We start from the raw sequence: 12166 nt of genomic DNA on the forward strand, positions 1-12166 counted from the left end.
TTCCTACAGAGTGAAAATAGTCTCAAAATATCTGTGCATGTGTAAAAGTATCTTTGCGTGTGTAAAAGTATCTATGCGCGTGTAAAAATATTTGTGCGTGTGTAATACTGGATTTGTAAACCTTAAAAATAAAATAAATCTTCTCCTACGCCTACAAATGTTGAAAAAGTGTGCACAAGTCATCTGGTACACACACAAAAAATAACCGGATCTGTGCATAAATGCAGTTTTGTGTGTGTGTACCAGCTGACTTGTGCGTACTTTTGCAGGCGTAGGAAAAGGTTTATTTTATTTTTAAGGTTTACAAATCCAGTATTACACATGCACAGATATTTTTACACATGCACAGATATTTTGAGACTATTTTTACTCCATATATTCCTGCTGTTGAGCATAGATTAAGGAATATTTCTGGAAGAAAATATAAAACAATACACATAGAAACAAGATGTTTTTTATGTTTTGGTTCCACATTGTTCTTAGTGCTGTTTACAGCACAGAGGAGGCCATCATTTATCTTTTTGGGGACTGTAACATCATCATAGTCATCATCATCAACCAAAACTTAATTTATTAAGCTCTTTAACGCCAGCCACAGCTGACACAAATTTATTTTGAAATGACACATTCTTGTTTGTTTAAAGGACATGGACCTGCCATTTTATTCTATTTTTTGTATGAATCATTCAATTACAAAAGTTTTGTTGTAAGTTTTGTTTTAGTAATAGGTAAGTATATCCACAGTTTTACATTTTCTGAACCAACACCCAAAATTACAGTATTTTATGCCTATATATCTTCCCATCAATCCACCTTAGATATTAATGCGAAACCCCAAAACGTTAGGCCTTGAATTTCAATAGTAACCCGCCGGAGATACATTATATTATTGGGCCTACTGGTACTTTTGTGCTTGTTGCTAGGATTTGTTGTACATATTCTTGTTTAAATAAAGTTTGGGTGGCGGGTGGGGAAAAGAACGCAGCCTTCGTTTACACGTTGCTAAGCAACAGCACAGCCCTCTGACGCCGCTTCGAGTTGAGTAAACTCCCACAGTTTTTACTAAGTCGGTCCAAAATTAGCGCTCAAAAATGTTGTCTTTTGGTCCAAACGTGAGACTGTCACTGCAGGAACAGAAAGCGGAGCTTCAAGATAAAATTCAGTTGCTGGGTAGGTTTGGGGTTTTGGGGGTTTTCAGCTGTTTCCATGTTTGGTACTGCTTACTTTGCTGCTAGCTTACATTGATGTCTTACTTTTAACGGAGCTTTAGGTTAACTTGAAACGTGAATGACTACGGTGCTCACATTTCTTTGTTGCTGCAATTATTAAATGTGTCCACCAGAGAGCGAAGGGACTGCGTTTTATGAGCGTTCTCAGTCCGTTATCAAGAAGAACCATGAGATCATCCTCCAACTGAGGCCGGCGAACCAGAAGCTGCACAAAGAACTGGCTCAGGTCATCCTTTTACTAAGATGTATCCTAGTTAGCAGTCTTAATCTAACATAAATTCAGTTGTTCTTTTCAGTGATTATGTTGTGCTACTGATAAACTATTGTTGTATTTCTTTGTGTAATTTGTGCTTAATTTCTATCTTAGTTATCCAGAAGTACCATGTCGGCCATTTGATTTCAGTTGTATTGACCAGTCAACACAGGGAGCTCAGCAAGCATCTGGAAGAAGTTGCTAAACTAAAACTGAACTTCTTGACAATGTGCAAAATGAAAATGAAGTCTGCTTATTATCCTGAACATCACATCCCTAGCATGAAAAAGTGGCAGCAAACGACTCTAGGCTGACATGGTGGTTTACCTTCCAGCAATACAACAACCCTAAGCAAATAGCCAGAGCTACATTGGATTTTTTTTTTTTTTTAGATTAACGCATATTCATGTGTCAGAACTAATAGACCTAGACAAAGTTGAAACCTGAACCCAATCTGTGAACAGAGTTGAAAGTGGATGTTTGCAGACGCTCTCCGCTCCACCTGACTGAGCTCGAGCTATCTTGCAAAAGAGATGTTGAACAACTTCTACATGTCTCTAGCTGGTTCAGACATACTGTAATGAGACTTGCTGCAACAAACTGTATTAAGATCGTTCCACAAAGTATTTTGTACGTCTCTCATGTAAATTTGTGCAGTATGGGATTATAACTAGTTCAAGAAGTATGAATGCTTGTGCAAATGTATAAAATGCTAATAAAAAATTGAAACAAATTTCTGTGTGTTTTAAATTAGGTTGATCAACACAACTTGTCAAAACAGGTGAGAAGCAAAGTTTTTTATGTTACTAATAAATATGCTTGACAGGTGATATTTCTGGTTTCAAAAACATCTACGAGCTGTTAAGTGTTTTAAATTGTGCATTGTATTTGCCCGTCATAAGCTGCTCTTTTTTCCCCTCAGAAAGCAGTTTCAAAACTAGAGCAAGAGCTGCTGTTCCGGAGAAGACGTCTCGATGCCCTAACCCACACCACCCTGAGCTACCAGCAGCGCCTTGATGAGCTCAGAATAGAAGAAGAGAGAAGAAACCAGGAGCACAGCATGGCAGCTATGTCCACTGTAGCTTGGGAGTTTGAGCTAGAGGAAGACGCAAGGGTAGTTTACTCTGTAATCTCTAAAAATGTGTCAAGCTTTAAGCACTAGCGATGGTAATCGGCTTTTAATCAACTGAACCAGCTGACATTCGTCATGTTCTTTGCAATATTCATTTTGAATACACTGACATTGCAGCTACTGTATATTAACAATATACTCGTTAGATCTACTGGCAGGATTGTTACTTGTTTGTGGGTAACTCCTCAGAATTTTCGTATGCTGGAGAACCGTCTGGATAAATTTCAATTCAAGTGCAAGGAGGCTGAAAAATGCAAGATGATCAACATGAAGCTCAAGACACAGATGCAGGTAGGTGGATGATGCGCCTTCTTAACAACACGCTTTCTGTTTCGCCCTATTTATGTGCAGTTGGTCATTTTTGACAGTGATCCTCATTAACTGGAAAAGATACTGTAGGGAAAAAAGCTGCTCAACCAACCTGACACTACATGAGAAAGTAATTGCACTCTTGGCAACAATAACATAGCAACAAAAGTACCACTCTGGAGTTCACGCTATGACCAGGGAAGTGAGGCCTGCAGTTCTTTAGATATTCTTGGTTTCTTTGTTTTCTCCTGGACACATCACCTGTGACCTCGTGGAGTAATTATGATAAGTGGGTCACTCTGGAGAAGGCGTATTATTATTTGCATTTAAAGCCAGAGAAATGTTATTTATACAACTTTGTTTCTCATTTATTCATGAATTTCTTGCAATCGGGATGTGAGGGTTTACTCATACTCCTTAAGATATTTGAACCTATTTCTTATTTCCAGCCAGGTTCTGTTTAAGTGATTTCTTGTTTCTACAAGTCAAGTATTTAATCTATTCAATATGAGTCAGGTAAACACATTCATTCGTAATTTAATTATCGACAGGATTTAACAAAGGGCCATGTTGGTTTTAATAGCTTTTTTCCAAATTATTGAGATCATTATTTAAAGATGGCATTTTGTATTTATTCTGGTTGTTATATGGTTGACAGTAAGCTCATTCGTTCATTGTTTGGTCTGCGGTTCATATTTGTTAAGACTTTAATCATCGTAACAAAGGATGGGTTATGTGCCGCTCTGGAGAGCAAAGAGGTGCTTTAATGTAGGACTAGTTACTAAAGGTGAAAGACCACAGTAGTACAGTACTTTCTGACCCAGTTTGTTGATTATCTCTCTGAATAATAAAAATGCATAGTCACCACAGTAACACCGTGTTCTGTAAATAATACCATCTACACTCCCTGAGCTGCTTTGTCAGCACTACAATACATGAGGACCTGATACGTCCAGAGTACTGAGGCCGAATTCCTGTGCTTGAAATGAACTTTAATACATTATTTAATGTCAATAATATGTTTCATCGTCTTTTCTAACCAAACGTCTAACCTCAAGTTTTTAACTTTCTGTCTGGTGTTTGGGGATGTTCCCTCAATATTTCCACATTATGTTCTTTTCTCAGGATCCCGTTTATTTTATGAAGTGCACCAGTCCCTCACAAAGCCAAGCATTTCTCTTTTATTTTCTCATGATGGTAAACAAGGAAGCTGGATGTTTGAAGTTTTTTCCTAAGACGCACCCAATGGAGTTCCTCTAAATTAAGCCAATCAGAAACAAAGCCAGGATCTTATGGGCTTCTGAGCTTAAGACATTAAAAAAGTTCTTTAATAACTGACTTCTAATCTGGCTTTTAGCAAACTTTAGCAGTCCTAGCTGACCCAAAACAGGCACAATACAGTCTGATTTAATATCAGACAGTGAGAAATAAATACTTTTATGTTTTTTTGTTGTTGTTTTTTTCCAGAATGAACCATCACAGACTGGGCTTGTTTTTGTAACGAACCAAATACTTTTTAAAATCTTTATCACAGAGGATGTCGAGCTTTGAGTTTACCAAAGAGATAGTAATTTAAGCTCTTCCTCAGCTCTATTAATATTTCAGTGACATTGTAACAAGCAGTTATAGAAATTCATATACCATTTTGTTAACATCAGTAACTTTAATACCAAAATTATGCTCCTCACCTGTTGCTATTTAACCTCTTCTATTGTGGGGTCATTTTAGTCAACTGTTATTTTCTTTTTGTGTGTATTTGAATTAACAAAACGTTCAAAGTCTTTGTTAATTCAAATTATCTCTTAATATTTGCAAAGTTATCTTCTATTTTCTGTAAATTATGGAATTTAACTGATTTGCATATGTTTATTTGTACTTTTTTTATCCATTTTGGTTTTGTAATGATTAGAGGACCTAATTATTCAAACAAACTGAGGTACAAAATCACTAAGGTATTTTTTTTAGAAATCTAAGAGTGTACACATTCACATTTCACATAAAGAGTGTTATTGTTGAGGATTTAACTTGACATAATATGATTTGAGAATGAAGTATGTGATGCTTTCTCTTTTTTCCCCCATGTATTCTTGCACTTTGTTTATCGCATGGTTTCATGTGCCTTTTCCGTTTCAACCAACCAGGATGAGTTTCGGTGCTATGGAGCACAGATCGACAATTTAGAAAAAGAATTGCTGAAGTACAGACAGGAGTTTCACAACCTGGAGGCCCTAAATATGGAGGCTTACCTCTCAAAAACAACTGCTGAGGTGAACCACCGAATGTTTCTGGAAAGATATTAATATATTGTTCTCTCTTTGTCCAAAATTTGTTTTCCACCTGTTTAAGAGTGATGATTTTCTAACATTTATCAACGTCAGCAAATCCATTTTTGTCAGATCATTCATGACACATTTTTGCCATGTTGAATTATTTTATTAACTCCCTGGTCCTTCTTGCTTTTGATCCTTTTAACCGTGTGTCTCTGTCTGGCGTCCATCAGGCTGAGTTACACCAGCTGGAGGAACAGCTGTTGAAAGAACACAAGGAGAGAGAAAGTAACATAGCAAGGTTAAGGCAGAAAGTTGATCAGCGCAAGGTTCAGTCTGAAAAGCCTGACAAAAAGGTGAGATGTCAATATTCTTTACCATGGGAGAATGGTCCTATTAAAAGTCAGACACTGATTTAGATTTAGATTTAGATGCCAATAAGCTTAGGATATAAATTTTTAAAAAGTTACTTGTCATCTAAGGACAAGTGATTTTGGTTTGTCTGCGCTAGGGCTGAAGCAATTAATCAAATGAATTGTGATGAATCAATTATTGAAATAATCGTCAACTAATTTAGTAATCAATTACGGGAGCATGCAGGTTCAAAAAAAGGCCATTTCCTGAAAGAACAACACCCTCAGACCTGCAATTAAACCAGAACTTTACAGAAAATATATGCATTTAGCATTTACAATAAAAAAAGCATATTCTACCCCGAACTCCTCAAGTGGCATTTTTAGCCTCACCCAATTCAAATTATGTTAAAAAAAAGTCTTATTAACTACCTCATGATATTCTATTACTAATTGGTTAATCGACAGATTAGTATTGCACTGTACTGATGTTGAGTCAAGAAGAAGAGGTTGAGCTTTTCACATGTTGTTGGAATAATTTTTTTTAACCTGCAGAAGCGTCCTTTGCTACAAATAATCAAGCGTACACTAAAGGAACGCTATGTTATTGCATTTTAGGTAATAAAATGTTTATTTTCTTATTTTAAAAGACATTTAAATATTTGTCCATTTACATGTTTTAATATCTGTATTGACCCTGGTGTTCTGCAGGTACAGAGAACAGTTCTGGAGGTAGATGAGTTGGATAGCGAGGCCCAGCAAAGCACCAGGATCATACCTGAAGAAGAGAAAGCCAACCCCATCTTTGAGGAGATCTTGAAGAACCTCAAGGAAGCCATTGGAGTCTCAGATTTGCAGGTATAAATGTTAAAAACAAAACAAACAAACAAAAGAACACTGTAAACCTGACAAAAAAAACAGATTCATGCATGCTATTCTGTTAATCTTCCATGTCACCCACACAGGACGTTGTGGAGCATTTTACCTTAGAGAAGGAGAATTGTGAACGTTTAGAGAATCTAAAGAAACAGAATGACGAGGCTCTGGAGAAGCTGAAGGAGGAGAAGGAGCTGCTTAGCAAACAGTTTGATCAAATGAAATACTCTGGGGAGGCCAAGCTGTCCAGGTGCAACCGATTCACCAGAGATCACTCACCTTGTTTATGTTTCTCCTCATTTGAACAACCTGTGCTGAGGGATTTTAAGTGATTCTTTCTTTTTTGTTATTAGTGAGATGCTGAAGTTGGAGGAGTGTGTGCAGCAGCTGCAGATCCAGCTACAGAGACGTGATGCAGACGCAGAGCGCCTGGCCGACAATGTGAAGGCCCTCGGCGCCATCAGAGCCGGAGTTGAGCACCTGGCAGGGAAACTGCAGGACACCTCTCTTGTAAATCACAGATGCCACTCAACTTTTACGTCAACCTTTCGGCTAACGGTGCAGTTCATTTTTGTTCTGATTTTGTGCCTCTTCCAGATGGAGGACAAACCTTTCAAATCCTCCCCAACTTCAGATGAGTTTGTGCTGGAGCTTTTGAACCAGTGTGATGCGAAACTGCAGATCTTACTAAAGGAGCTTGAAGGGATGGACATGGCCTCTGTCATGAAGGAGATAGAAGAAGATGAGGTAAGTGTACGACTACGTCACAGAAATATTTGGCACTTGGGAAACTACTTTCCCCTGTACGAAAATAAACCTGCGTGGCAGCTCTTCAGACTTTTTAAGACAAATCTGTCTGGGAGGAAAATCAGATAAAGTGATGACAAAATTTGATTAGAGCTGCTGATGATGATGCACCGTTGAATCACTCAGGTCTGACTGGTTAGTTTGCCTAAACTTCCAATTTAGGGACCAAGTTTAGTGCCAAGATTCATAAAACTAGCAGGTTTTTAGTTATTAACGCTAACACCGTCACAAGGAAAGTTCCACATGCGGCTTTTTTCTGAGGTATTCCTAAGTATCTGTGCCTAGGTTACAAGCTTGTGGTTCCAGAACAGTTTTGTTTTATTCGGTTATAATCAACAATATAGCCACAACAACACTGACACTGGTCCAATAAGTAAATCTGGGTTGATTTACTTAACAACACATGCTTATTTCCGTTTTGTCACCATTTGTGTTTCAGGAAGGGCATGGGATGAGGTTGGCCATGTTTATTTGCCCTGTCATGTGACAGTGATTGTGATGCAGCACAGGATTATGGTGCCTGAGTCGCTTTTACATGGTGTCAGAAATGTAGGGAAATATATACGATATATATGATATAGGTAGTAATAATATCGGCTATTGGATTTAGCTCAAATCTAATATCGGGTCGATTCATATAATTTCTCAGGTCATAAGATAGAAAGCTCACTGTATCATTTTTGGGGCCTTCTTTTATAAGTCTGAAAAGATCGAAACTCAGTAAAACATCTAATAATATCTATGTAATAAAAAAACTATTGTAAAATGTATAAATTAGAGCAGTGGTTGACACAATACTGGAAATATTGGTCTATTTTTTGGAAATGGACATTCAGGACACTCAATATTAACTACGGCTGTATTAGTTGTAGCATTATTCTCTGTGTTAATTGAGGCATCATTGCAATATTAACAGCATTTTTTTCAACCAACCAGACAGTATATTGTATTTTTTTACAGTGATTGTGCAGTTGGTGGTCTGATCACTGGCTCTTTGCTTTCCAATTCTCTGTAGATAAAGAATAGATGAGTGGAGTATAAAAGCAGTTTACTCTTTTACTCTCTCATTGTCCTGAAAAGGACTATTGGTTAGAACAGATATCCATCAGAGAGCATCTTCTACTTTCTACTTGCCTAGCCCTCTGCTGCACTCTGTCCTCTCTTTATACCTGCACTGTAACTGTACACTAGTCACCTGTAAAACAACCTGACTAGTGGTCTTCTTTCTGGGTAACTTGTTGTCAGCACTGATATAACCTTCATTCTTATGTTGTCATTTGTAAGGCATGTTGGATAAAAACATCTCCCAGTCATTAGAGTAAATGAAATCCGAAAATTCTCAAAACATGTATGCTACTGAATACCAGTTTTCTGTAATGAATAAAGTCTGTTTAGTCTTAAAAAGGCTGCTTTTACAGAAAAAAAGCTAAAAACAAATTCAAAACACCTATTTTTTCTACTTCAACATTATTTGCTTGTATTTTTTTTTCTACTGAGCAGTTCTACACCACAATTGAAGGGAGGCTTCCCAAGACCAACACAAAAGTGAAAGTGCCATACAAACCAATAAAGGACATGGGCAAAGAAGGTGGGTTGTAACAATCCACACAGTCACACATACACACACACACACACCCCCACACACACCATGTAAATGTGTCTTTGTGTCCATGCTTGTGTCACAGAGGGTGAACTCAAAGATGATGAGTTTGACATCATAACACGAGATGCCCTGAAGCGTCAGTCTCAGCTCATCATTGAATCCAACTTGAGCAAAAAGCCTTGGAAAAAATAAGTCCTGATCTAAAGCAACAAGAGTAACACAAAGTGTTGCACGACTGTGAAGTAGAAGGAAAATGACATGTGGTGGGGTTGTTTTTCCTAATAAAAATGTGAGAAATGGCATACTCAGAGGAATATTCTCCGGTCAGATAAGAATGCATGCATAATTATTTTATGTAACGGAAAACTAGCACTGTACTTCACCCTTAACACACAATCCTCACACAATGTGAAATGCGTTGACATGAGGGTCTTAATCATCATATTCAGCAGGGGCAGAGAAGCTTGTAATGTAGCTATACATGGCAATCCTCCGTAAAAGTGTTGCTTTTATTCATTCATGAGAAATTCTTGAATCTCCCATGGCAAACATTTTGTTTGGAAAAACGCGTGGTTTCACAAAGCCCCGCCTTTTCCTTGAAGCTCCTCCCCAGAAACACAGTTTCCATCTGAGTTTTCGCCTCAAAAAGCACAACTCCCCCACAACTAACCCAGTCAGCAATTTGAAAACACCTGGTGGAACTGCGATTCTGCTGAGCTTATCTTAGGAACTACTTCTAAGTGAAGCATTGGGAAAAATGGTAAAGACTTAATGGAGAAGGCGATGAAGGCGGCGTGATGGAAAGAGCAAGAGCTTGTTAAAGAGACAGTGACACAATTTCAAGATGTTAAATTGCAAAGTCAAATTTCTTTTAAGTCTTGTTTGATTTACAACTGAAGGTAGCATAGTTATTTGATTACGATGTGCATGGAAAATATATAATACTGTCCCTTTAACAAACAACCAAAGGTGCAATAAAATCCTTTATATCCATTGTAAATCTGTTGCAAGACTTGACAAGCACTGTTCACAAACTCTCCGCATCTAATCTGTCTGAGTCTGAGCTATTTCACAAAGAAAAATAGACAGAAATTCAGTCGCACTGTTGGCATTGCGACTGAATTTCTGTCTATTTGTCTTTTGGGTTAAAGACATAACTCAAATGATTTGTGGCTATATTTGCAGCAAAGGTGGCTGTACAAAGTATTGACTTGGAGTTGCTGAATACAAATGCATGCCACATTTTTAAAATTTTTGTAATGGTAAAGAAAATTCCAGCTATGTACTAATTTGTGTAGGTCTATCACATTAAATCCCAGTAAATTGCTTTGGAGTTTGTGGTTGTAATATAAAAACAAAGAAAAAATTTCAGGAGTTAAAATGTTTTTGTGACAATTCAATGTGTTAAACATGACTCAGTTGCTATAAATACTAAAAAATCTAATAAAAATGATTAATATCTCATTGTACATGTTGCATCGTCACTGAACATCATCGGTTGTTAGATGATCCTCGTTAAATGATCCGTGTGTGTGTGTGTGTGTGTGTGTTCTCGTGTCAGCTTTGTTTTGACAACAGCCGTGTGCTGCTGAGGGTGTTGCACCAACACAGATATTTCCACCTATCACCAGGCAACATTTCAGCCGTTGCCTCCTGGGAGTCAACGACAGAAGGTTGCTCCGACTTATGAATCCTTTCACAGTGAATAGAGTCAAGTTTCGGGGAAGTTTTTGTCCTTTTTTTTTTTTTGCTTTGTTTCTAGTGACTGAAACCAGTTCATTGTAAATACTCCAGGTTTCAAATTGCAGATATTACGCCGCAGAGCCATGAAAACCTACACCTATGACATATTCAGACTCTTCTTCGTTAGGATGAATCAGAACCCGCTGGTATGTGGTGCATGGTTACATGCAACACGTTAAGTATGTCAGGCACAGTTCTGCAGCTTTATTCAGAGAATTCACGTGTTGTTGGAGCCAGCTCTTGAATGTCAGGTGCTCACCTTTGTTCTCTGACCTCTCAAATGTCTGCCCTATGCCAGAGGGAATTTCTGTTTTTAGTTGCAAAGCAAACGTCTTACACGTAGACCCAGCAGCTGCAGCCAAAAACAAAAAGCTTCAATCCAAGTAGTTCAACAGGTGCCTGGTTCTCTTTGTCAGTGAGTGTGTGTGTGTGTGACGTAAAGAAGGTGACAATAAAGCAGCTGTGGCGTAATGTTTGCTCCAGTTCTGTTCTTTTTTTTCTTTTCTTTTCTAAAATTAGTTTCTCCAGAGTTTGTGTTTTGTTCATCGTTTGTGTACTCTTTGTTTGATCCTGCGTTCGTCAATAGTCAGGCTGGTAAAAGGTAATCCAAGCTACTGCTAGACCTTGTGAAGGGATGTTAGGTGTATTCATTTAATAATGAATTCTGCGTAATTCTTTATTAAATGTACAATTAAGTAACAAGTCATTATTTGCATTTGTCATGCATTCATCTCAGAAATAATTATTTAGGTATTAATGTATTTATTTTCCAGCTTCTGCCGCATGTGGCAGTGTTGTCCCTGTCTGCAGACGGACAGATAGACATGCTTGATGTGCTGCAGCACAAGACTTCATAATTAAATAAAGACACTTACTGATTTATGCTTTCAACATATAATTAACACAAATTTTGATCAACTATTTGCACGTTCAGTTATTTCATGTTTTAACTTTTAAATAATTATTCAAGAATGTTTATGTAATGTTTACATTTCCAGTCTATTTAACCTATTAACATCACATTTATGAATATTTATTTAATCATCAATTTTTGTTTTGAAATGTAAGTTTTTTCACTAACAGGAAAGTACTGCCCACAACAGTGAAATATGTCTTAATATCATAATAATTACCGCTCCTACTTAAATGTTTGCCAAGTTCATTTTTAAATTGTGTTTTGTAATTTATTTGGACATTTAAATGTAATTATTATTGTTCCGATATTATTTAAATGATAACATGTAATATTTATTTAATAAATTATGATTTTTTTTGCTTATTTGTGGCACTTTTGATATTAAGGATAATCAAATTCAAACAATTACACTAATGAGAAAAACAAAGATTAAACCTTAAAAAACTAAATTAAATATTCAAAATATAAACGACACAAGTGCATATAAATAAACGAGGATATCAGTAAAGGATACATTATTACAGTAATTCTAATTAGAAAATCAATCTTCCCCAAACTGAAGACTGTTGATTGCGCAGCTTTCTCTGCTACAGGTTTTCGACTTTGCTCCTCGTCAGTATTTCCAATATGGCGCAGACCTTATCTATTTTTTTTTTTTTTTAAATGATTGGTCCTCTG

At 37.0% G+C, this 12166-nt stretch overlaps 1 protein-coding gene across 1 annotated transcript; it reads left to right on the plus strand.

Moving 5' to 3' along the window:
* Positions 1-993: 993 nt before the first annotated feature.
* On the plus strand, positions 994-11043 carry odad3 (outer dynein arm docking complex subunit 3). The gene is made up of 13 exons (XM_028016327.1): positions 994-1170; positions 1343-1455; positions 2237-2263; positions 2405-2596; positions 2804-2905; positions 5065-5190; positions 5424-5546; positions 6255-6401; positions 6509-6669; positions 6773-6929; positions 7017-7166; positions 8727-8814; positions 8912-11043. The coding sequence occupies exons 1-13, from the start codon at positions 1092-1094 to the stop codon at positions 9019-9021; spliced, it is 1575 nt and encodes a 524-aa protein (XP_027872128.1). The 5' UTR covers positions 994-1091; the 3' UTR covers positions 9022-11043.
* The last annotated feature ends 1123 nt before the right edge of the window (positions 11044-12166 follow it).

This window comes from Xiphophorus couchianus, chromosome 5 (assembly GCF_001444195.1).
Source record: "Xiphophorus couchianus chromosome 5, X_couchianus-1.0, whole genome shotgun sequence".
In the NCBI taxonomy this organism is placed as follows: Eukaryota; Metazoa; Chordata; class Actinopteri; order Cyprinodontiformes; family Poeciliidae; genus Xiphophorus; species Xiphophorus couchianus.

Coding starts and splice junctions, on each gene's coding strand:
- odad3 (XM_028016327.1), top strand. CDS start 1,092: ATGTTGTCTTTTGGTCCAAACGTGAGACTGTCACTGCAGGAACAGAAA. Junction 1,456..2,236: donor TGCACAAAGAACTGGCTCAG/GTCATCCTTTTA, acceptor GTTTTAAATTAG/GTTGATCAACACAACTTGTC. Junction 2,906..5,064: donor AGCTCAAGACACAGATGCAG/GTAGGTGGATGA, acceptor TCAACCAACCAG/GATGAGTTTCGGTGCTATGG.